The sequence below is a fragment of the Nerophis lumbriciformis genome, linkage group LG05, assembly GCF_033978685.3.
Source record: "Nerophis lumbriciformis linkage group LG05, RoL_Nlum_v2.1, whole genome shotgun sequence".
Taxonomy (NCBI): Eukaryota; Metazoa; Chordata; class Actinopteri; order Syngnathiformes; family Syngnathidae; genus Nerophis; species Nerophis lumbriciformis.
The window spans coordinates 20,220,635-20,245,197 of NC_084552.2; the positions used below are offsets into that span (position 1 = coordinate 20,220,635).

Sequence of the window (24,563 nt, forward strand, 5' to 3'; positions counted from 1 at the left end):
GCAATGCTGCAGAGTCTTGTCAACCAAGACAGCCCTACAGCATCCAGAGCCTTAAGGAACTCCGGGCGGATCTCATCCACCCCCGGGGCCTTGCCACCGAGGAGCTTTTTAACTACCTCAGCAACCTCAGCCCCAGAAATAGGAGAGCCCACCACAGATTCCTCAGGCACTGCTTCCTCATAGGAAGACGTGTTGGTGGGATTGAGGAGGTCTTCGAAGTATTCCCTCCACCGATCCACAACTTCCGCAGTCGAGGTCAGCAGAACACCATCCGCACCAGACTTCTTCAAAGAAGGTAAAATCATCACTCAATGTTGCAAAAGATGTTGATTGTTCACAGTCAGCTGTGTCTAAAAAGGCATCAAGGCTGTGGGTCTTTAAGGACAACATCAAAGCGTCAAGACAGAAAACTTAAACAAATGTCTTGAAAACAGAAAATGCACAGCAAAACAAATGGTCACTGTAAGTAAGAAAGTGGCAAAAGGAAAATGGGATTTGAATAAAGAAAAGCTAAACAAAAGTCGTCATTAACACTTCAATGGGCTAAGGAAAAGCAATGGTGGACTATGGATGACTGAGTAAAGTCATATCCAAGTGATGAATCATGAATCTGCATTGGGAAAGGTGATGATGGTGGAACTTTTGTTTTGTGCTGTTCCAATGAGATTTATGAAGACGACTGCCTGAAGAAAACATGCTAATTTCCACAGTCATTGATGATATGGGGCTTGCATGCCAGGTAATGGGGAATGGCTGCCATTACATCTTTAATAAATAGCACAAGTTTACATTGGCATTTTGTACACTTACAGTATCTTTTTCCATCAATAGAAAGGTGTTTAGAGATGATTAAATCATTTTTAAATGATAATGCATTTGCTATAGAGCAAAAACTTTGTTTGAAGAAGGATACACAAGGTCAATGTCATGGCCTGCTAATAGTCCGGATCACAATCTTAATTGAAAATCTGTGGTGGAAATTGAAGAAAATGTTCCATAAAAAACTCCAACCTATGAAGTTGATCTGACAACAGCAATTAGAGAAAGTTGGAGTAAGATTGATGAAGATTACTGGTTGTCACTCATTAAATCCATGCCTCACAGGACTGCAAGCTGTAATAAAAGCCAGAAGTGGTGCAACAAAGTACTAGTGGTGTTGTTAGTGTTTTTTGGTCTGTTTTTCATGATTCAATACAATTGAGTGATTCTATATTTTCACTCTGCTGATCTAAAAATGTAACCTTTACTGTCTACCACCGTTTATATTCTTGATTTATTTTAGTATTTCTTGGAGTTGTCATTTGAAATGACTATTTTGTGTTTTTCTACAAAATTAAACAAATGGAATGAACATCCTCTAAGTCTGCTGATTATATAATTTTTTTGACAGGAGTTGTAATTCCAAAAAGAATTTAGTAACCCCCCTCCCAATCGATCATAAAAGGCAAAAAAGTTGTTCAAATAAACAAAAATGCAGAGAAAGGTTGCTGCTCTTGTTAAGTAGAGCCGAGTCAACAACATGAATGCAGTTTGTCAATGTCTGTATGCAAAAAGTCTGAATTGTAAAAACCTGCTTAATTAATAAAACTGACTTTTTCTTATTCTCCGTATACTTGCATATGAACAGTTTTCGGAAACTTTCACATAGAATGGATTTTTGTGTTGTTGTACAGCATTTGGTGCAATGAATATAATCAAGAAAACATGGCTCAATAGTGTGAATAAACTAGATTAATAAATCTCTTGTAGGCTGCATATTCCATAGCATAACAACATTCTGTATCTTGATATTGCTAAATATTGTTGGAAACATTCCTGGACAGCAGGGACGTAGCTAAATCTAACTAAACAAAGAAAAACATTAACTTCACAGTATGAAAACAACTGCTGTTATTAATACACATGACAGCAAAATATTTGGCTTGCTTGCAACAGGAAATCAACTGCAAAAGCTAACCTTCCGGTAAATATTATATATGGCATACGTGAATGGTCTGTCAACACAGAAACTAAAACACATAAAAACAAGGAATACACGGCAGGGACAGCCCTCGTTAACAACCGCCCCTGCTCTTACCCTTCAGTGCGAGGATGTCGTCCGGGGAAGATCGTGCAGATGACGGAGGCTGAGGTGCGCGGACTCTGCATCAAGTCTCGCGAGATCTTCCTCAGTCAGCCAATCCTTCTAGAACTGGAGGCGCCGCTCAAAATCTGTGGTGAGTTCCCAGCCAGCGGCCGTCCTTTCACACCTGTCACTTCCTCACGGCTCGCCCTCCCTGCAGGTGACATCCACGGGCAGTACACAGACCTACTGAGACTGTTCGAGTATGGCGGCTTCCCTCCAGAGGCTAACTACCTGTTCCTTGGCGACTACGTGGACAGAGGAAAGCAGTCGCTGGAGACCATCTGCCTGCTGCTGGCCTACAAGATCAAGTACCCCGAGAACTTCTTCCTGCTTCGAGGCAACCACGAGTGCGCCTCCATCAACCGCATCTACGGCTTTTATGACGAGTGTAAGCGCACCTGCCTTACTTATTATTAATCGTTACGTATACTAATTAATACTTACCATTACTTACTTGTTTGCTGATCATTACTTTTATTACCTATCATTACTTATGTATTACTTATTTATCATTACTTATCATCAATTACTGAATAATTATCATTACTTATTACTACTTACCTTTTATTACTACTTATCATTAGTTACTTATTACTTCTTAACTTATTATTTATCATTACTTATTAAATACTTACTTATTCATACTTATTACCTATCATTACTTATTGCTTACTTACTATTACTTATCATTATTTACTTATTACTTAGCTATCATTACTTACTTACTTATTATTATTATTACTTACCACAGGGGTGCCCATTACATCGATCGCAAGCTACTGGTCGACCGCAGATGTATTACTTACATATTACTTTCAGTACTTTTTAATTAATTAATGCCTCCCTTATTATTACTTACTTATTATTTACACACCCCACTTGTTACCCGCCTCACTTGTACTTATTAATACTTGTCTCACTTATTCTTTCTCACTTACTAATCCGCCTCAGTAATTGTTGCTTACTTATTACTTAGTCACCTTACTTACTTATCAATACTTGTCTCACTTATTACTTACTTACTTATCCGCCTCAGTAATTGTTACTTATTACTTAGCAACCTCACTTTATTACTTACTTATTAATACTTGTCTCACTTACAACTTACTTCCTTATTACTTACGTACTAATCTGCCTCAGTAATTCTTACTTACTTATTACTTACCCACCTCACTTATGTGGGAGTCCTTTTGCAATGGGCCATTGCGGGCCCGCCTCACTTTATTACTTACTTATTAATACTTGTCTCACTTATTACTTCCTTCCTTATTACTTACGTACTAATCCGCCTCAGTAATTGTTACTTATTACTTACCCACCTCACTTATTATTACCCGCCTCACTTTATTACTTACTTATTAATACTTGTCTCACTTATTATTACTTACTTCCTTATTACTTACTGTCTAATCTGCCTCAGTAATTGTTACTTATTACTTACCCACCTCACTTGTTATTACTCACTCATTATTACTTGCTTAGTTATTATTAGTTACCCGCCTCACTCATTATTACCCACCTAAACGGAACGTTCCTACTTCTCGACCCCCCGACTCAAAGTTGCATTTGTTGGTCACTCAGGTAAACGCAGGTTCAACATCAAGTTGTGGAAGACGTTCACCGACTGCTTCAACTGTCTCCCCATCGCCGCTATCGTGGACGAGAAGATCTTTTGCTGTCACGGAGGTACGCAGCCCAATGCTGGTGTTGGATTCACAGCAAGTTTCTTGATGAGGGCTTTGAAGCAGCTGGTGATGATGACTTGTACCTCAGGTCTCTCCCCGGACCTGCAGTCTATGGAGCAAATCAGACGTATCATGAGACCAACAGATGTGCCAGACACAGGTCAGTTAGCAGCTCGCATGCAATGGATTAATTAGATTAGTCCAGAGTATTGGGTCTCAAAGATTTGTCATATTGCTCCTCTTTTAGCATCCTTGCACTGAGTCGATGTTTCACTACAATACAACATTTTATCCATCGCTTACTGCTGGGTACTCTACAGTCAGGCGCCTTCACTCATGTAGATCTTGTCTTTTCAGGAGTCAGTTGGTCTGAAATGGTGGAATGCAACCCCATATTGACATTTTTAAAAACACTTTAGTTTAAGCATACGTTCCAGTAATATTCCATTATTATTTAATGTGCCATGAGTTAGTGCGCAAGGTGGAGAAGTTCCGGCTGGATATAGTCTGACTCACTTCGACGCACAGCAAGGGCTCTGGAACCAGTTCTCTCGAGAGGGGCTGGACTCTCTTCCACACTGCCGTTGCACGGCTGGAGTAGCAATTCTTGTTGCCTGCACGTTGGAGTTCAACCCAGTGGACGAGAGAGTTTCTTCCCTCCGCCTTCGGGTGGGGGGACGGGTCCTGACTGTTTGTTCTTATGCACCAAACAGCAGTTCAGAGTACTCACCCTTTTTGGATACACTCGAGGGAGGACTGGAAAGTGCTCCCCCGGGTGATTCCCTTGTTCTACTGGGGGACTTCAATGCTCATGTTGGCAACGACAGTGAAACCTGGAGAGGCGTGATTGGGAAGAATGGCCGCCTGGATCTGAACCCGAGTGGTGTTTTGTTAATTGGACTTTTGTGCTCGTCACAGATTGTCCAAAACAAACACCATGTTCAAACATAAGGGTGTCCATATGAGCACTTGGCACCAGGACACCATAGGCCGCAGTTCCTTGATCGACTTTGTAGTTGTGTCATCGGATTTGCGGCCTCATGTTTTGGACACTCGGGTGAAGAGAGGAGCAGAGCTTTCTACCGATCACCATCTGGTGGTGAGTTTGCTGCGATTGTGGGGGAGGATGCCGGACAGACCTGGCAGGCCCAAATGCAGTGTGAGGGTCTGCTGGGAACGTCTGGCAGAGTCTCCTGTCAGAGAAAGTTTAAATTCCCACCTCCGGAAGAACTTTGAACATGTCACGAAGAAGGTGCTGGACATTGAGTCAGAGTGGGACATGGTCCGCTGAAGAAAGAGTCCTATCGAGTTATTTTGGCTCATAGGACTCCGGAGGCAGCGGACAGGTACCGACAGGCCAAACGGTGTGCGGCTTCAGCGGTTGCGGAGGCAAAAACTCGGACATGGGAGTAGTTCGGGGAAGCCATGGAAAACGAGTTCCGGACGGCGTCGAAGCGATTCTGGACCACTATCCGCCGCCTCAGGAAGGGGAAGCAGTGCACTGTCAACACTGTATGGTGCGGATGGTGTTCTGCTGACCTCGACTGCGGATGTTGTGGATCGGTGGATGGAATACTTCGAAGAACTCCTCAATCCCACCAACACGTCTTCCTATGAGGAAGCAGTGCCTGGGTAATCAGTGGTGGGCTCTCTTATTTCTGGAGCTGAGGTTGCTGAGGTAGTTAAAAAGCTCCTCGGTGGCAAGGCCCCAGGGGTGGATGAGATCCGCCCGGAGTTCCTCAAGGCTCTGGATGCTGTGGGGCTGTCTTGGTTGACAAGACTCTGTAGCATCGCGTGGACATCGGTGGCGGTCCCCCTGGATTGGCAGACCGGCGTTGTGGTTCCTCTCTTTAAGAAGGGGAACGGGAGGGTGTGTTCCAACTATCGTGGGATCACACTCCTCAGCTTCCCGGTAAGGTTTATTTAGGTGTACTGGAGAGGAGGCTACGCCGGATAGTCGAACCTCGGATTCAGAAGGAACAGTGTGGTTTTTGTCCTGGTCGTGGAACTGTGGACCAGCTGTATACTCTCGGCAGGTTCCTTGAGGGTGCATGGGAGTTTGCCCCACCAGTCTACATGTGCTTTGTGGACTTGGAGAAGGCATTCGACCGTGTCCCTCGGGAAGTCCTGTGGGGACTGCTCAGAGAGTATGGGGTGTCTGATTGTGGCGGTCCGCTCCCTGTACGATCAGTGTCAGAGCTTGGTCCGCATTGTATCCAGTAAGTCGGACACGTTTTCAGTGAGGGTTGTACTCCGCCAAGGCTGCCCTTTGTCACCGATTCTGTTCATAACTTTTATGGACAGAATTTCTAGGCGCAGTGAAGGCATTGAGGGGATCTGGTTTGGTGGCTGCAGGATTTGGTCTCTGCTTTTTGCAGATGATGTGGTCCTGATGGCTTCATCTGGCCAGGATCTTCAGCTCTCACCGGATCGGTTCCCAGCCGAGTGTGAAGCGACTGGGATGAGAATCAGCACCTCCAAGTCTGAGTCCATGGTTCATGCCCGGAAAAGGGTGAGGTGCCATCTCTGGGTTGGGGAGGAGACCCTGCCCCAAGTGGAGGAGTTCAAGTACCTCGGAGTCTTGTTCACGAGTGAGGGAAGAGTGGATCGTGAGATTCCACAGGCGGCGTCTTCAGTAATGCGGACGCTGTATCGATCCGTTGTGGAGAAGAAGGAGCTGAGCCGAAAGGCAAAACTCTCAATTTACCGGTCGATCTACGTTCCCATCCTCACCTATGGTCATGAGCTTTGGGTTATGACCGAAAGGACAAGATCACGGGTACAAGCGGCCGAAATAAGTTTCCTCCACCAGATGGCGGGGCTCTCCCTTAGAGATAGGGTGAGAAGCTTTGCCATCCGGGGGGAGCTCAAAGTAAAGCCGCTGCTCCTCCACATCGAGAGGAGCCAGATGAGGTGGTTCGGGCATCTAGTCAGGATGCCTCCCTAGGGAGGTGTATAGGGCACGTCCGACCGGCAGGAGGCCACGGGGAAGACCCAGGACACGTTGGGAAGACTGTCTCTTTGCTGGCCTGGCACTGCCTCGGGATCCCCCGGGAAAAGCTGGACGAAGTGGCTGGGGAGAGGAAAGTCTGGGCTTCCCTACTTAGGCTGCTGCCCCCGCGACCCGACCTCGGATAAGCGGAAGAAGATGGATGGATGGAATTTATTAAATGTTTGGTTTGAATTTTATTAAACAAAACCAGTTTTCTTTTAAGTAATAAATACATTTATCACAGCTGTTTATCTATTTTATGGAGGAATGTAGTTATTCATAGAACTGGCATCCAATGTTAGCAAAAAGTATAGATTTTCGATCGAGAATAGTTTTGAATCGAGAATTTATTCTGAATCGAATCGTGTGGTGCCCAAAGATTTACAGGCTTAATGAAAACTACAACTCACCATAACGCTGAATTAGTGGAGCCCTGGCCTTCTTTTTCAAAAAAGCTCTCCAAAGACTTTTGTTTTTCACTAATTTTCGCCTGTGGGCTTTTTTTTTGGCAAACGTATTGAATGTTAGTTATACGTGATACGTATAGCAATAGCATAGATATTAGGGATGTGGGAAAAAATCGATTCGAATTCGAATCGCGATTCTCACATTGTGCGATTCAGAATCGATTCACATTTTTAAAAAATCGATTTTTTTTTTGTAATTATTTTTTAATGTTTAATTATTTTTTTAAATTAATCAATCCAACAAAACAATACACAGCAATACCATAACAATGCAATCCAATTCCAAAACCAAACCCGACCCAGCAACACTCAGAACTGCAATAAACAGAGCAATTGAGAGGAGACACAAACACGACACAGAACAAACCAAAAGTAGTGAAACAAAAATGAATATTATCAACAACAGTATCAATATTAGTTACAATTTCAACATAGCAGTGATTAAAAATCCCTCATTGACATTATCATTAGACATTTATAAAAAAACAAAAAAAACAACAGTGTCACAGTGGCTTACACTTGCATCGCATCTCATAAGCTTGACAACACACTGTGTCCAATATTTTCACATAGATAAAATAAGTCATATTTTTGGTTCATTTAATAGTCAAAACAAATGTACATTATTGCAATCAGTTGATAAAACATTGTCCTTTACAATTATAAAAGCTTTCTATAAAAATCTACTACTCTGCTTGCATGTCAGCAGACTGGGGTAGATCCTGCTGAAATCTTATGTATTGAATGAATAGAGAATCGTTTTGAATCGGGAAAAAAAATCGTTTTTGAATCGAGAATCGCGTTGAATTGGAAAAAAAAAAAGAAAAAGATTTTGAATCAAATCGTGACCCCAATAATTGATATTGAATCGAATCGTGGGACACCCAAAGATTCACAGCCCTAATAGATATATAACAAAACTGAATATACTTTCTATTATTTCCAATGAGTTTCAACTGGTTTCTGTTGATTTCTATTCTACAAGTTCTTTATTCATAGTTTTTGCAATAGTTCATACACTACATAGATACACATATGTATGTTTTTTTGGTGTAATTTCTCCATGCGTAAACACATCTGTTTATTTGCAATAATACCAACACTTTTACTTACTGGCTCAAGGGAGATGTGTATTTTTTTCCCTTAACCTTACTATGCAACAATTTAGCACACTTGCACTTTAGTGCTATTGCACTTCTCCATCTGCTTTAAACACTTGAACTACTCTGGTGACTTGATCCTTAAACTGTCTTGAGCTGAGGCCATGCAGCAACCTACTGTTTTATATGGGCCTCCATTTTATACATTGATTTCAACTCATTTCAATGGGTGACGTTGGTTTGAGATACAAGTGTTTTGAGTTAAGAGCTCAGCCACAGAACCAATTCAAATCAATCAAATATTCCAATCAGCTGCGCAGGGATGTGTGCTGCTGTGCATGGAAGAATAGTAGTGTGGTGGTCCAACGAGTGGAGATTGGAGAAATTCACTCTGGCAACCTGGTATCCTCCCCAGGCAGTAGAGGGGGCACACAGCAGAAAAGCGGCGGATCAAAAAGGGGTCTATTTAAAGTCTAGAGTATATAAATACGTTTTAAGATGGGACTTAAATGCTTGTACAGAGGTGGCATCTCGAACTGTTGCTGGTAGGCCATTCCAGAGTACTGGAAAAGGCTCTGGAGCCTGCAGACGTTTTGCTTAATAGGGGACCTAGATTTCGGGACGGAACGTAGGGTACAATACAATCAGCAATATAAGATGGTGCTAAACTGTTTAATATTTTGTACGTCGGTAATAAAACCTTAAAGTCGCATCTTAAGTGCACAGGAAGCTAGTGCAGGTGAGCCAGTATAGGTATATATATGTATATAAAGGTATATACAATATATATACATACATAGGTATATATACACATATATAAAGTTAGGTCCATAAATATTTGGACATTGACCCAATTTTCAGTATTCCAGCTCTGTACAACACCACAATGGATTTTAAATGAAACAATCAAGATGTGCTTTAAGTGCAGACTTTGAGCTTTAATTTGAGAGTATTTACATCCAAATCAGGTGAACAGTGTAGGAATTACAACACATTTTATATGTGCCTTCCACTTTTTGAGGGACCAAAAGTAATTGGACAATTGGCTACTCAGCTGTTCCATGGCCACGTTTGTGTTATTCCCTTGTTTTTTTTTCATTTATTTCATTTACAAAGAGCAGATAAAAGGCCTAGATGTCATTTCAAGTGTGGAATATTCATTTGGAATCTGGGGAGGTCATCTCTTAATATGAAGTCCAAAGAGCTGTCACTATCAGTGAAGCAAGCCATCATTAGGCTGAAAAATCAAAACAAAGCCATCAGATAGATAGCAAAAACATTAGATGTGGCCAAATCAACTGTTTGGTACATTCTTAAAAAGAGAGAAAACACTGCTGAGCTCAGCAACACCAAAAGACCTGGAAGACCACGGGAAACAAGTGTGGTGGATGACAGAAAAATCCTTTCCCTTGTCAAGAAAAAGCCCTTCACAACAGTTGGCCAGATGAAGAAAAGTCTCCAGGAGGTAGGTGTATCCGTGTCCAAGTCAACAATTAAGAGACGACTTCTCCAGAGGAAATACAGAGGTTTCATCACAAGGTGTAAACCATTGGTGAGCCTCAAAAACAGGAAGGCCAGATTAGAGTTTGCCAAGAAACATGTAAAAGGGCCTGTGCAGTTCTGAACAACATCTTATGGACAGATGAGACAAAGATCTACTTGTACCAGAATGATGGAAAGAGAAGAGTATGGAGGAGGGAAGGAACTGCTCAAGATCCAAAGCATACCACCTCATCAATGAAGCATGGTGGTGGTAATGGCATGCATGGCTGCCAGTGGAACTGGATCTCTTATATTTATTGATGATGTGACAGCTGACAAAAGCAGCAGAATTAATTCTGAAGTGTTTGGGGCAATATTATCTGCTCATATTCAGCCAAATGCTTCAAAACTCATTGCACGGCGCTTCACAATGCAGATGGACAACGATTCGAAGCATACTGCGAAAGCAACCAAATAGTTTTTTAAGGCAAAGAAGTGGAATGTTCTGCAATGGCCAAGTCAATCACCTGACCTGAATCCGATTGAGCATGAATTTCACTTGCTGAAGACAAAACTGAAGGGAAAATGCCCAAAGAACAAGCAGGAAGTGAAGACAGCTGCAGCGGGGGCCCGGCAAAGCATCACCAGGGACGAAACCCAGTGTCTGGTGATGTCTATGGGTTCCACACTTTAGGCTGTCATTGACTGCAAAGGATTTGCAACAAAGTATTAAAAAATGACAATTTTATTTATGATTATATTAGTTTGTCCAATTACTTTTGGTCCCTTAAAAAGTGGAAGGCACATATGAAATGTGTTGTCATTCTTATACCTTTCACCTGATTTGGATGTAAATACCCTCAAATTAAAGCTCAAAGTCTGCACTTAAAAGCAGATCTTGATTGTTTCATTTCAAATCCATTGTGGTGTTGTACAGGGCTGGAATACTGAAAATTGTGTCAATGTCCAAATATTTATGGACCTAACTGTATATACATAGGTATATGTACACATACATACATATACAGGTATTATACCTGTATATGTATGTATGTGTAACCTGTATATGTATGTATGTGTATATATATACATACATACATATACAGGTATATATACACATACATACATACTAGAGATGCGCGGATAGGCAATTATTTCATCCGCAACCGCATCACAAAAGTCGTCAACCATCCGCATCCACCCGAACTAACATTTAATCAAACCTGCACCCGCCCGCACCCGCCCGTTGTTATATATCTAATATAGACGATGCAAGGCAATAGTGAGGTTATAAAGCTTTTGCCTGTTAAAGAAAGGAGACATGATCCAATGCGTGCCACGCTGTCACGGCCCAGACGCACACCAGTGCGCAATCATCTGGGAGCCGCGCTGAGCGCACCTCCAAGCGCGTGGAGGTGCGATGTCCCTCGCACCCACGGCGGCTCCACCCGGGCTCGCGCCCGAGGCTTCAGCGCGCACCACGGCGGCCATCCTACTTGTCGCGGCATAGCCCTCGCGGCTCTCGCTGCCGGCGACGGCCGGGTATGGGCCCGACGCTCCAGCGCCATCCATTTTCAGGGCTAGTTGATTCGGCAGGTGGGTTGTTACACACTCCTTAGCGGGTTCCGACTTCCATGGCCACCGTCTAGCTGCTGTCTATATCAACCAACACCTTTTCTGGGGTCTGATAAGCGTCGGCATCGGGCGCCTTAACCCGGCGTTCGGTTCATCCCTCAGCGCCAGTTCTGCTTACCAAAAGTGGCCCACTCTGCTCACCAGGGTGAGCCCCACCCCTTTCGTGAGCGCACTGCGCGCGGAGTGACCCCTGTTACGCGCCCCCGGCAACGGGGGTGGCGGGCAGGTAAGTTGCGCGGGCGGAGCGCGCGGAGTGACCCCTGTTACGATCCCCCGGCCACGGGGGTGGCGGGCAGGTAAGCTGCTTGCCGGCCGCGGCGAAAGCGGACGAGGCGGGGTGTCGGTGCGGTGGGCGTGGTGGTGACCCTGGACGTGCGTCGGGCCCTTCTCGCGGATCACCTCAGCTACGGCTCCCGGTGGGGCCCTCTCGGGGGAAGGGGCCTCGATCCCGGACCCCGGCGAGGCGTCCCTTCTCTGCTCCGTAAAAGTGTCCATCTCTTTTTTTTTTTCTTCTTCTGTTGTGGCATATGCTGCAGGTGCCTGCTCGTTTTTCGTATGTGGGTAACAACATTTAACTATGTATATATATTTCCGAATTGGTTTAACTGCCACCCGCCTGAATCTATTTAAAATCTAATTTGTTTTTATTTCAACCGCCCGACCCGACCCGCGGATAAAATCTTTTTTTTTTTTATTTCAACCGCCCGACCCGCGGATAATCCGCGGACTCCGTGGTTGTGTCCGCAAACCGCGCATCTCTAATACATACATACATACATATACATTAGGGGTGTAACGGTACATGTATTTGTATTGAACCGGTTCGGTTCGGTTCGGAGGTGTACCGAAAAAGTTTCCACACGAACATATTAAGTAGCCGCCCCCGCTTCCTTCTGCCTCTGTTTCTGTCAGTACTCTACACAGCACCCAGCATTGTCCCACCCACACAACCATCTGATTGGTTACAAACAGAGCGGTAACAGCCAATCAGCAGTGCATATTCAGAGCGCATGTAGTCAGTGCTTAGCAGGTAAGCATCAGGCAGCGGACTCTCCCCAAATTATAATAAACACCTCCCAGTCAACTACTAGTAACTTCACTATGAGCCCGTTGACCTTCTAGAAATATAAAATGCAGCTCAGCTCGCTCGCAGTCCTGACTTGAGGTGAAGGCTAATTCGCTTTTAGCGTAACGTTAGCTCATTTTGCGCTGTGTGTGTGTGTGTGTGTGTGTGTTACGGACAGCAAAGCCCTGTCTGTCTGTTATTTCACTTGACCTTTTTCTGTGTTGATTGAGCTGCGTTGAATCAGCAAAAAAGGACATTATGTTAAATGAAGAGTTTCTGTCTCTGATAGTTGATATAATAATGTAACTGCATCATTAATCCTACATGAACTCCATGGTGTTCAGGGATCAAAAGTCTCTCCTATTGCTATTGTACCATTTTTTCAGCTATAGTTACATTAATCATTAGTAATGCAGCAGCCTAGTTTTGAATGGCAGGGTCCCTGCTATCACATGTTGATAAAAATATAACATTTACATAATAAATCAACTACAGGCTTCCCAAATGCTGTAATAAATTAAGCATGATGAGTTGACTTGAAACTGTTTAATGTTGCACTTTTTATATGTAGAAGAAAAGTTTTGTAATTTTATTTAATCTGAGCAACAACTTGAGGCAGTTTAATGTTGATTAACGTGGGCAAAATTATTATAGTGTTCCCAATGTTAAAAGGATAAAGCCATTGTTTACAAATTTGGTAAATAAATAACCAAACAATGTATATTTTGTTGTTTTCTTACTGTACCGAAAATGAACCGAACCGTGACCTCTAAACCGAGGTACGTACCGAACCGGAATTTTTGTGTACCGTTACACCCCTAAGATACATACATACATAGGTTAGTTATTTTGTAGGCATCCGTCCGTCAGTAGTGACGATGGGTTGCGCCTGGGGAAGTTCTTCCTCCCACCGTCGTAGCTGGCGCCAATCGGGTGGATTGCAACACTGCCAGATTCCGTGTTGTTTCCACCCTTTAGGGGGGAGGCTGGAGTGACCTCTCCGTGGCGCATGCCTGGGCAGAAAATATGGAGATCCTGGGTTGCCCAGTCATCAAGATCCCCCTCTCGGCCGTGTCGAAATGGCCCAGAGGAAAGCAAGGCAATACGCCTGGGATCGGCTTGGCAGCAGGAGCTGCCGGCAGGGGGTCAGCAATGACACCCAGCCGCCTTAGGGGCTCCACTCCTGATTTTCTGTCTGGGTTTACTCCCATAGCCTTTCCTTCTCCCAAAGGTACCACAAGGCAGCGGGTGAGGGGGAAGGGGGGATGACGTCTATTTGACCCATAGGTGGGGCAGTGGTTGGTGGATGCCAGGGCGTGTTCACACACCGGTGGGCCTGCACACCTCGCCTCTGGGGCCCACTGCTGCTCCGAGATCCCCTACAGTTTAGCCTGAGACCGCAAGGTCCCAGTTACCGTGTGTGGCCGCGAGGAGGCACTGTAGGAGTCTTGGTGGTGGAGAGGCTGTGTACTGGCAAGAGGAGGCTTACGCGCTCGGCTCCTCTTTTCACCCCCCGTAAGGAGGGCTAGCCGGTGGCAGTAGCTGAAAGCAGATAGTAGCATGCAGAAGCAGCATGCGCGATCTACAAGCACTTCTACGCAGTGCTACTGCACTGACACATCACACACACCCTGTTTTTACATCACACACCATATACATAGGTATATATACACATACATACAAACGGACAGGATCAATGCTCGTGCTGCACAGACAGACGATGAGGGACTAGCATCCTACGTGTGTATGTGTGTGTGTGTGTGTGTGTGTGTGTGTGTATCAACACGGACTGACAGAAACAAAAAATATTAGACATATAATCTATTCAGCAATTTTCTTTATTTTTTTAGCTGCTGGATGACTTACTGGGCTGAATAAAATTAAGTTGATGCCGTTTGGTGTGCGCTAGCCTTTTTTTAATATTAATTTTGTTAATTCCGGAAATATATTACCATAGTATATTTCCTACATGTATAGACGTCTTTCATTGTGCATTTTCTTAGGTTTGAGTCACTCCGCACAAATACGCTGGTGATGCGACCCTCAGCCTCGCGCACAGAATTAAGTGTCAGTGTGCACACGTTTCTGTTGCCTTGATTGCGATCCAGAAAAGGCGTTTAAGATTATTGATATGTGCAACACATCGCACACAGGTAGGAGCATAATATGAATGTGCAGAAAATAAGAGTGTCTCCATGGTAAAAGCAGGCAAAATCGTCATTTAAATAAGGCGATCTGCACCACTTTTCAATTGCACACGCAGTCTTAGTAGATCACACGCAACACGCCCATTGATAGTACACGCCATTTTATTTTTTGCACACGCTGTTCAGCGTGTGGTATTTTGATCGTAGTAAATCAGGCTTTTAATGTGTAGCTCAAACGAGTTAGGTCAAAAATAATGCTGAGATTTTGTACGATTGTTTTGTCAAATGTGCCCGTGTCAATCTAGCAGGGCCAATAATCAATAAGCTTGTAAGTTGAGGTACTACTAGTAAATAAGTAAATAAATTTACTATGTTTCACAAGTGGGGAATACAGAAAGAAGACTGTCAACAAATGTGAGTCAACGGCTACGTTTACACTGCAGGCCAAAGTGGCCTAAATGGGATTTTTTTCCAGCTGACTGTTTACACTGCAAGTAAAATGTGATCTTTACCAGACTTCAGTGTACGGATTGGTTGGCTGCTGCTTACCGTCAATCATTGGGGCAGTTTGTCTTCTCCCCTCTCCTGCCCCGGTGCTCTACATGCACGCCTCACAGCTGCGTTATGCATCCTTGGCGCAGTTAATCTTTAAGGGCTTTGGCTCTTTGGTTAGCAAGTTGAGGTCTTGGGCTTAACACCAAACACACACAGATGTTAAGAATTAACATTTTAAGCTACACAAGGGTAATTTGTCATAAATAAATCATTTGTGTACCCATTAAGTGAAATTCGTCGCACACCTGACGACCTCACGCAGCACAGTGGTTGGAAACCTTGTACTGTAAATATGAAATTGTAGTTCTCTCAAACTTGTGTGCTGTTGAAGAGCATGGGTTTCACCTCGAGTACAGAAAATGGTAGGAGTGAGACCTCTTTGTTGCCACGAAATCTCTTCTCCTTTTAAGGTCATCTCAACTACCTCTCCCCCCACATAGTCTTTTATGGTCTGGTGTAGGAACGCTGTGTACACATATCAGAACACACACACATCAGTAGGGGTTTGAAACATCGTTCCTCCTCCAGGCCTTCTGTGCGACCTGCTGTGGTCAGACCCCGACAAGGATGTGCAGGGCTGGGGCGAAAACGACCGCGGTGTCTCTTTCACGTTTGGAGCCGATGTGGTCAGCAAGTTCCTCAACCGGCACGACCTGGACCTCATCTGTAGAGCCCACCAGGTACATCAACTATATAAATATGCAAACAAACAGTAAGGCCATTTGACTGTGTGTGTGTGTGTGTGCTGCCACCAGGTGGTAGAAGACGGTTACGAGTTCTTCGCCAAGAGGCAGCTGGTGACGCTCTTCTCCGCCCCGAACTACTGTGGCGAATTTGACAATGCCGGGGGCATGATGAGCGTGGACGAGACCCTCATGTGCTCTTTCCAGGTGCCAGGAAACAAACTGACAAGAAGTAGCACACAATCATTTCAATAATTTTTTTTTTTTTTTTTAGATTCTGAAGCCCTCTGAGAAGAAAGCCAAGTATCAATATGGCGGCATGAATGCCGGTCGGCCCGTCACTCCTCCCCGCACAGCCCAACCACCCAAGAAGCGATGAAGGAGGACAGAAGAACTGTTGACATGCTCTTTTCTCAGCTTTTTGCAGAACACCAAGCGATCAATTTTACTTACTCTTCTTTCTTATCCCACAAACTGAACTGCTGTCACTCTCGTCGTCTGTTCGCCCTATAACCTTCAAACATTAAAGTGTTTCAAAAAACAACACACAAACTGTCAGTTGCAGCCTCTTTTCTGTCCAGTGAAAAAAATCACCTTAAATCTCAAGTTTTTTATTTGCAGTTAAACATGTGAAGTCTCCCTTAAGTGACAAAACAACATTTTCTACACATCTTTAAGGCAAATAAAAACAACTTTTTCAACATTCTAATAAAGCCATTCCTGACAACATTGGCTTTTAAATGCTTGATATAAAAAAGCGACTATCCCTGAAAAAAATAGTATCACGCAAGTTTCAAGTCAAAAGATACGAGGCCACAGCTCAAAACAAAATATACAACATAATTGTGCAATATGGTTACAATGCATATACCAACTTAACAGTTGCCATATACTGTAAAATGACTGAGCCTCATGTTCAAGGTGAATTTGTGTCTTCGACCACTAGAGGGCAGTGTATGCCTCTTAAACTGTGGCCTCTCTTAAGCAAAGCTGATGTAATTTGGCCATATGACTTGTAATCGGTCACTTTGCAGCAGTGTATAGAACAGGGGTGTCCAAAGTGTGGCCTCGAGGCCATTTGCAGCAGCACATACTAAAATGCTATAAATAAAATAAAAAACGCAAAAAGTGAGATAAAAGACCAAATGGTTAATGTAACAATACAAGTAGAAATTATGTTAACAGGAAACCAATATACAGACCAACTTTTTGTTATCCTAGTATTGGTTTTTAATATATAAAAAATGGCAACTGCATCCTTTTAGTTTTTTCTGGATGAGGCCCTCAGTGGAGAAAGTTTGGACACCCCTGGTATAGAACATCGTATTTGTTCCTTGCATGTTTAGAACATTGGAAACTCTCAGGGGTCCCCAAAGTACGGCCCACGGGCCAGACACGGCCCGCCAGCATCCAAAATCCAGCCCGTGGGAAATCCCAGGTTAAAAAAGTTTTAATTTTTTTTGTTGTTGTCCTTTTGTAATCCATTTTCTACCGCTTGTTACTCGGGGTCTCCTAGCCGCTCAGGCAAATGAAGCGCGCACTCTCAGTCAATTAGTGTGCGTGAGGAATATACTTTACAGCCCGGACAAATTTTTTTTAACCCAATGCGGCCACCGAGTCAAAAAGTTTGGGGACCCCTGCTCTAAATTGTCAGTATTGTAAGTGCCCTGTGTTTGTACTGCTGACCAGTCTTGGGAGTATCCAACCTCTCAAAAAGTCATCTGGGATAAGCTTCAGCTTACCCCGTGATCCTAATGAGGATACGCGCTACAAAAGATGGATGTTTTCTTCATGTTAAGTAGAAAGAGTCTGTAAAACCATGGCGAATTACTGTACATACCCCGTTTCCATATGAGTTGGGAAATTGTGTTAGATGTAAATATAAACGGAATACAATGATTTGAAAATCCTTTTCAACCCATATTCAATTGAATGCACTACAAAGACAAGATATTTGATGTTCAAACTCATAAACTTTTTTTTTTTTTGCAAATAATAATTAACTTATAATTTCATGGCTGCAACACGTGCCAAAGTAGCTGGGAAAGGGCATGTTCACCACTGTGTTACATCACCTTTTCTTTTAACAACACTCAAACGATTGGGAACTGAGGAAACTAATTGTTGAAGCTTTGAAAGTGGAATTCTTTCCCATTCTTGTTTTATGTAGAGTTTCAGTCGTTCAACAGTCCGGTGTCTCCGCTGTCGTATTTCACGCTTCATAATGCAGCAAACATTTTCGATGGGAGACCGGTCTGGACTGCAGGCGAGCCAGGAAAGTACACACACACTTTTTTTACGAAGCCACGCTGTTGTAACACGTGCTGAATGTGGCTTGGCATTGTCTTGCTGAAATAAGCAGGGGCGTCCATGAAAAAGACGGCGCTTAGATGGCAGCATATGTTGTTCCAAAACCTGTATGTACCTTTCAGCATTAATGGTGCCTTCACAGATGTGTAAGTTACCCATGCCTTGGGCACTAATGCACCCCCATACCATCACAGATGCTGGCTTTTGAACTTTGCGTCGATAACAGTCTGGATGGTTCGCTTTCCCTTTGGTCCGGATGACAGGATGTTGAATATTTGCAACTTGAAATGTGGACTCGTCAGACTACAGAACACTTTTCCACTTTGCATCAGTCCATCTTAGATGATCTAGGGCCCAGAAAATCCGGCGGCGTTTCTGGATGTTGTTGATAAATGGCTTTCGCTTTGCATAGTAGAGCTTTAACTTGCACTTACAGATGTAGCGACGAACTGTATTTAGTGACAGTGGTTTTCTGAAGTGTTCCTGAGCCCATGTGGTGATATCCTTTAAAGATTGATGTCGGTTTTTGATACAGTGCCGTCTGAGCGATCGAAGGTCACGGTCATGCAATGTTGGTTTCCGGCCATGCCGCTTACGTGGAGTGATTTCTCCAGATTCCCGGAACCTTTTGATGATGATATGGACCGTAGATGTTGAAATCCCTAAATTTCTTGCAATTGCACTTTGAGAAACGTTGTTCTTAAACTGTTTGACTATTTGCTCACGCAGTTGTGGACAAAGGGGTGTACCTCGCCCCATCCTTGTTTGTGAATGACTGAGCATTTCATGGAAGCTGTTTTTATACCCAATCATGGCACCCACCTGTTCCCAATTAGCCTGTACACCTGTGGGATGTTCCAAATAAGTGTTTGATGAGCATTCCTCAACTTTATCAGTATTTATTGCCACCTTTCCCAACTTCTTTGTCACGTGTTGCTGGCATCAAATTCTAAAGTTAATGATTATTTGCACAAAAAAAAATGTTTATCAGTTTGAACATCAAATATGTTGTCTTTGTTGCATATTAAACTAAATATGGGTTGAAAATGATTTGCAAATCATTGTATTGCGTTTATATTTACATCTAACACAATTTCCCAACTCGTATGGGAACGGGGTTTGTACATAAACTTCAAACTAAGCATCAAAAGCAAAGCAAAAATAAAGATTCCCTTGCATACATAATGAGCTGCATAAAACTACATTTAAGTTACAAATGCATTAGGACTAACGGAAATAAAGCGCAAATAAGAAAACTAACCTGTGCAATAGCAAACAGTTTTGTTCCTTATTATTGCCAGCACTCAAGTGTGTGTTGAAACTACACTAGAATGCGGAGCGGGAAAGACAGCAAGGCACCGATGGAGAGACCCAACGCCAAGAAGAAGGTCATCAGGGCACCAGCAGTCTCCGCATCCTTGCCCTCCACCATCCTGACGATGAAGACAAGGGAAACGTCAGCATGAGGAGAGGAAGACAACCGACAAGTTGTTGCGTCGGGACAACAGTTGAGACTCACTGCGGCGCGTAGGACATGGACAGGCACACAAAGTAACCGCTGGAGAACGAGAACAGTGCCATGATGAGAGTGAAAGCGGCGTCATGCTCGAAGAGGACGGGCAGATGTCTGACGTTTGAGATCTTGATGTTGCAGAGCAACAGCAGAGGAATGAAGACCACACGTGAGACCACCAGCAGCGGGAAAAGACGAGACTCTTTGCGAGGCTGAGGAGAGACAGAACGACCGTCATATTAGACTCAAACAATATTGGCATCTTAAATTAAGAGAATATTTTAATGAATGTGAAGAACATGTTGACACAAATACTAATATTGCAAGAATAACATTTTAAAACATATTTTACAGCACAAGTAAGTCACGCATAGTCCAAGGATAGCCAATTGTCAGGAGGCGCATGAATAAAGAGAAGAACATTGCTAATTGATCCTGCACAGACACAAAAAAAGGAGAGAGACAAAGTTGTTTATTGTTCTGTGTGCGTCATATGAACGAATAAGCAAGTTTGATGATTATGTTATCTAAGAAAGGTTTGCGTGTACAAAAACACGTGTAAACTTGATAGCGCACACAAAGCTGCTCTCGTAAGCCTGTGCGCTGAGGATTGCATCTCTAAAATGAGCAAAATAGCGAGACGCAAATGTATTAATGTAGCGGCCGCAATGTGATTGATCAAGTCTGAAAGTGTTTGCGTCCGCTGTCGCGGGATCTAACTTTGCCGCGTTTTGTAAGGTTGTGCAAACTGGCACGGTTACGCACAAACGGCCGCGAGAAGGAGGCGATCACGAAGACGGAGAGAGAATGCTTGGTCCGTGTGTCAATACGCGAAATGTTGAGGCTCTGACCAGACAGTATAAGCTGCCACGTCCTGATCCAAATCTCCCATCCATCCATTTCCTATCGCTTGTCCCTTTTGGGGTTGCTGGAGCCTATCTCAGCTGCATTCGGGCAGAAGGCGGGGTACACCCTGGACAAGTTGCCACCTCATCACAGGGCCAACACAGCAGCAGATAGACAACATTCACACTCACATTCACACATCAGGGCCAATTTAGTGTTACCAATCAACCTATCCCCTGGTGCATGTCCTTGGAGGTGGGAGGAAGCCCACGCAGTCACAGGGAGAACAAATCTTCTGCCAGGCAAACCAGTGCTGAAGTGGGCGTATGTTCAGTAACCACAACAGTACAGCCTGGCCGCTGCGGCAAAGAAACCCGGCAGTCGTTCATGCTGTTGAGCCAACAGTGCACTGAGAACCACAACTCGTTAAGAAATATACATAAGCCAAGATGCTTGCCTGATCTGTCTGTCAAGAAGTGGCTCTTTAACGCATTTAACTGCAGGTGAAGGGAAGTGCACTAATATAGCCACAACGTTTGTTGGTCACAACAAAAGGCGGGGTGACAATTTAGTTGAGTACTTGGCTGCAACTGTCTTAGCGGAGAAAATCTCTGCAGTGAATAACTGCAAGATCATTGCGCATGTATGCCACAGCCCAAAACATGAAACGCAGGTAGCAGCAATGGTCTGGGTGTACAGTTATGTAGAAATAGGCATCACGAGGGTGTACTGTTGTGAACCAGTCGCCTCCCCAGGTGGCATGAAAACAGTTTGAACATTCAGAGTAAAAGTAGCGCGTTAGTCCCAACACTGATAATATACAATTTTAGAGCTGGATAAATTTGCTTTTAGCATAAGAGCCATTTTACCGGAAATTATTAGTGCTTCCTGAATTGATTGATGGTCATATGACAAATCATGTGCACAGTTACCGAAAATACAGGGAGTGGGTCAACTTACCCACTGACTCAATTACCCCACTCTCCCCTATTTGGAGAAATTAGTTTAGCTGCCTTAAGGTCGAGACTAGGACAGAACCGACCAGTGCATTCTGGAATAAATAGGCGGAATACAAATATCCCACCTTTCCTCTTCTGGACCCAGTGGTTGTTTGTCCCTCTATGCTTTAAAGTAGGGGTGTCAAAGTCAAATACAGAGTGGGCCAAAATTTAAAACTGAACAAAGCCACGGGCCAAGGTTGAGCAAATTAATCTTTTAATAGGGACCCAAACAAGTTTTGCATTGAATATTGAACAAGCAAGGCGTATATAACTTCATAGTGACATGCAAAATCGAGTTTCAAATAATAATAATAATTAAAAAATATCAATGGCATATCAAATACAATTTAAATAAAAATTGAATGCCTCTTTTCTATTTGCAGCCTTCTGAGGTAAATATCAACATTAACTTTTTCCACAGGCTAATAAATTAGAAAATAAAATAACAATGAATAAACCAACCATTCAGGACTTTAAACTGCTCAGTTTGCAACACACTGATCTAATCTGTTGTGCCCAAGCCAGATACCTGGCATCTTTTCTTGGATGCTAGTTCATTAATGTCGGGGCTCAGGCTTTGAGCTGAGGCAACTTTTATTATCGAACGAAGTTGTTCATCAGTCATTATACCTCGTAGTCCACCCGGACCACAGTCTTGGGAGCGTGCTTTAAAGGCACTGCGTTTATCGTCCTCTACGAGCTGTTGTCACGTCTGCTTTTCATTCATTCCATCAATGTGCCGGCCCGATCACAAAATATGTGCGACTTCTGTAAGCACACACACGAAATGCAATGCATACTTGGCCAACAGCGATACAGGTTACACTGACGGTGCCCGTATAAATAACTTTAACACTGTTAGAAATATGCGCCACACTGTGAATCCACACCAAACAAGAATGACAAACACATTTCGGGATAACATCCGCACCGTAACACAACATAAACACAACAAAACAAATACCCAGAATCCCATGCAGCCCTAACTCTTCCGGGCTGCAATATACACCCCCGCTACCACCAACCCCCCCTCCGTGCGTCAGTTGAGGTGGGCGGGGTTGGTGGTAGCGGGGTTTGGTGGTAGTGGGGGTGTATATTGCAGCCCGGAAGAATTAGGGCTGCATGGAATAGCGCTCAAAGGAAGACATGAAACTGCAACAGGAAAACATCAAGAAAACAGGAAAAGCCACCAAAAGACAAGAACTAAAACACTACACACAGGAAAACACCAAAAACTCTAAATAAGTCGCGGTGTGACGTGACAGGTAATGACAGTACTTTCAGACAAGAGCTATAGTGATGCATGGACTAGGGATGTCCCGGTCCAGGTTTTTGCACTTCCGATCCGATACCGATATTGTTTTTGCACTTCCGATCCGATACCGATACTGGCCTATCCGAGCATGTATTAAAGTTTAAAGTTATTTAACCTACTTAGTTGTCAGAATCATGTTGAAAAGGGTTTTAGTACTCTTGATAACAACTAGCCAGCTGAATTAGGGGAGTTTGAATAATACACAATGGTTGGTAACAAGAAACTGACCTGTTTATTCAAGGTTAGGGATGATATTTGGATCGGATCGGCCGCCGATATTTGCCAAAAATGCGTATCGGCAAGGCATGGGAAAATGCCGATCCAGATCTAAAAAAAACTCCGGTCCGTGTTTTCCAACGCACCGATTTAAATAATACATTCCACTTTTCTGCTGCTCCCTAATTTCCGTTCCGCATTTTCCAGCACACCTTCAACACATCCACAGGTGTATTCTCACGCAGTTGCATTTAGCTGCTGCATTACACGACAGGCTCTTCTCACTCTTTTCTGTGTCTCCCTCTCAAATACAGCAAGCGCACCTTCTTACACACGTCACATACACACATCAACACCGTATGAAAAAAATTGTGATTTTTTTTAGTTGTGATTACCTTCTCTGCATGAAAGTTTAAAAGTAGCATATATTAATGCAGTATGGGACATCCCTATTCAAGGTTAAACACAAAATAGACAAAATTATACACGACAAACAGAAATGGCATCATTGAACTAGGGCTGGGCGATATGGCCTTTTTTAAATATTGCGATATTTTAAGGCCATATTGCAATACACGATATATATCTCTATTTTGCCTTAGCCTTGAATGAACACTTGATGCATATAATCACAGCAGTATGATGATTCTATGTGTCTACATTAAAACATTCTTCTTCATACTGCATTAATGTATGCTACTTTTAAACTTTCATGCAGAGAAGGTAGTCACAACTAAAAAAAAATCACAATTTTTTTCATACGGTGTTGATGTGGAAATGTTTTCCTCTGCATTTTGATGGTGTGGGGGTGTGGCACCGAATGGAGATAAGCGTCTCGACAGACGTTACAATATTTGAACAATGATGACGAAAACTGTTTTCTCTGTCGTGTCCGTGTGTCGAAAATTATTATGCACTTATTTTTTTATTTGATTTTGTGCGTGGCATAGATTTGCCGTGCGCAGATGACGCTTGAGCAGTGCACAATTGCACAGGCGCGCACCTTAGAGGGAAGGTTGCTCGCACGGCTGCGCTAGCATCACAGCTAACGTTAGCCATGCTGCTACCTCTCTGCTCGGGGAGGGCGTATACGTATGTGACGTATGACGTGACAGTATGTGATGTGTGTAAGAATGTGCGCTTGCTGTCTGTGAGAGGGAGACACAGGAAAGAGTGAGAAGAGCCTGTCGTGTAATGCCAGCAGCTAAAAGGAACTGCGTGAGAATCCACAGACCTGTGGATGTGTTGAAGGTGTGCTGTAAAATGCGGAACGGAAATTAGGGAGCAGCAGAAAAGTGGAATGTATTATTTAAATCGGTGCGTTGGAAAACACGGACCGGAGTTTTTTTTTTAAAAACTGGATCTGGATCGGCATTTTCCCATGCCTTGCCGATACGCATTTTTTTGCAAATATCGGCGGCCGAT

The 24,563-nt window shown here is 43.5% G+C and overlaps 2 protein-coding genes across 3 annotated transcripts in view; one reads left to right on the top strand and one right to left on the bottom strand.

Moving 5' to 3' along the window:
• LOC133606801 (serine/threonine-protein phosphatase PP1-beta catalytic subunit) overlaps nt 1-16,489 on the top strand; it is a 53,684-nt gene extending 37,195 nt beyond the window's left edge. The window contains exons 2-8 of the mRNA XM_061961143.2: nt 2,085-2,216; nt 2,283-2,513; nt 3,707-3,811; nt 3,899-3,970; nt 15,783-15,934; nt 16,010-16,144; nt 16,212-16,489. Coding sequence (XP_061817127.1) covers nt 2,085-2,216; nt 2,283-2,513; nt 3,707-3,811; nt 3,899-3,970; nt 15,783-15,934; nt 16,010-16,144; nt 16,212-16,316 — 932 coding nt within the window. The 3' untranslated portion in view covers nt 16,317-16,489. The remainder of the gene's footprint in view (nt 1-2,084; nt 2,217-2,282; nt 2,514-3,706; nt 3,812-3,898; nt 3,971-15,782; nt 15,935-16,009; nt 16,145-16,211) is intronic.
• Nucleotides 16,490-16,532: 43 nt separating this feature from the next.
• The window catches only part of LOC133606800 (equilibrative nucleoside transporter 2), a 42,664-nt gene continuing 34,633 nt past the window's right edge, over nt 16,533-24,563 (bottom strand). For both annotated transcript variants that reach the window (XM_061961140.2, XM_061961141.2), the window contains exons 12-13: nt 19,767-19,972; nt 16,533-19,680 (exon numbers count right to left, since the gene is read on the bottom strand). In XM_061961140.2, coding sequence (XP_061817124.1) covers nt 19,569-19,680; nt 19,767-19,972 — 318 coding nt within the window. In that variant the 3' untranslated portion in view covers nt 16,533-19,568. The remainder of the gene's footprint in view (nt 19,681-19,766; nt 19,973-24,563) is intronic.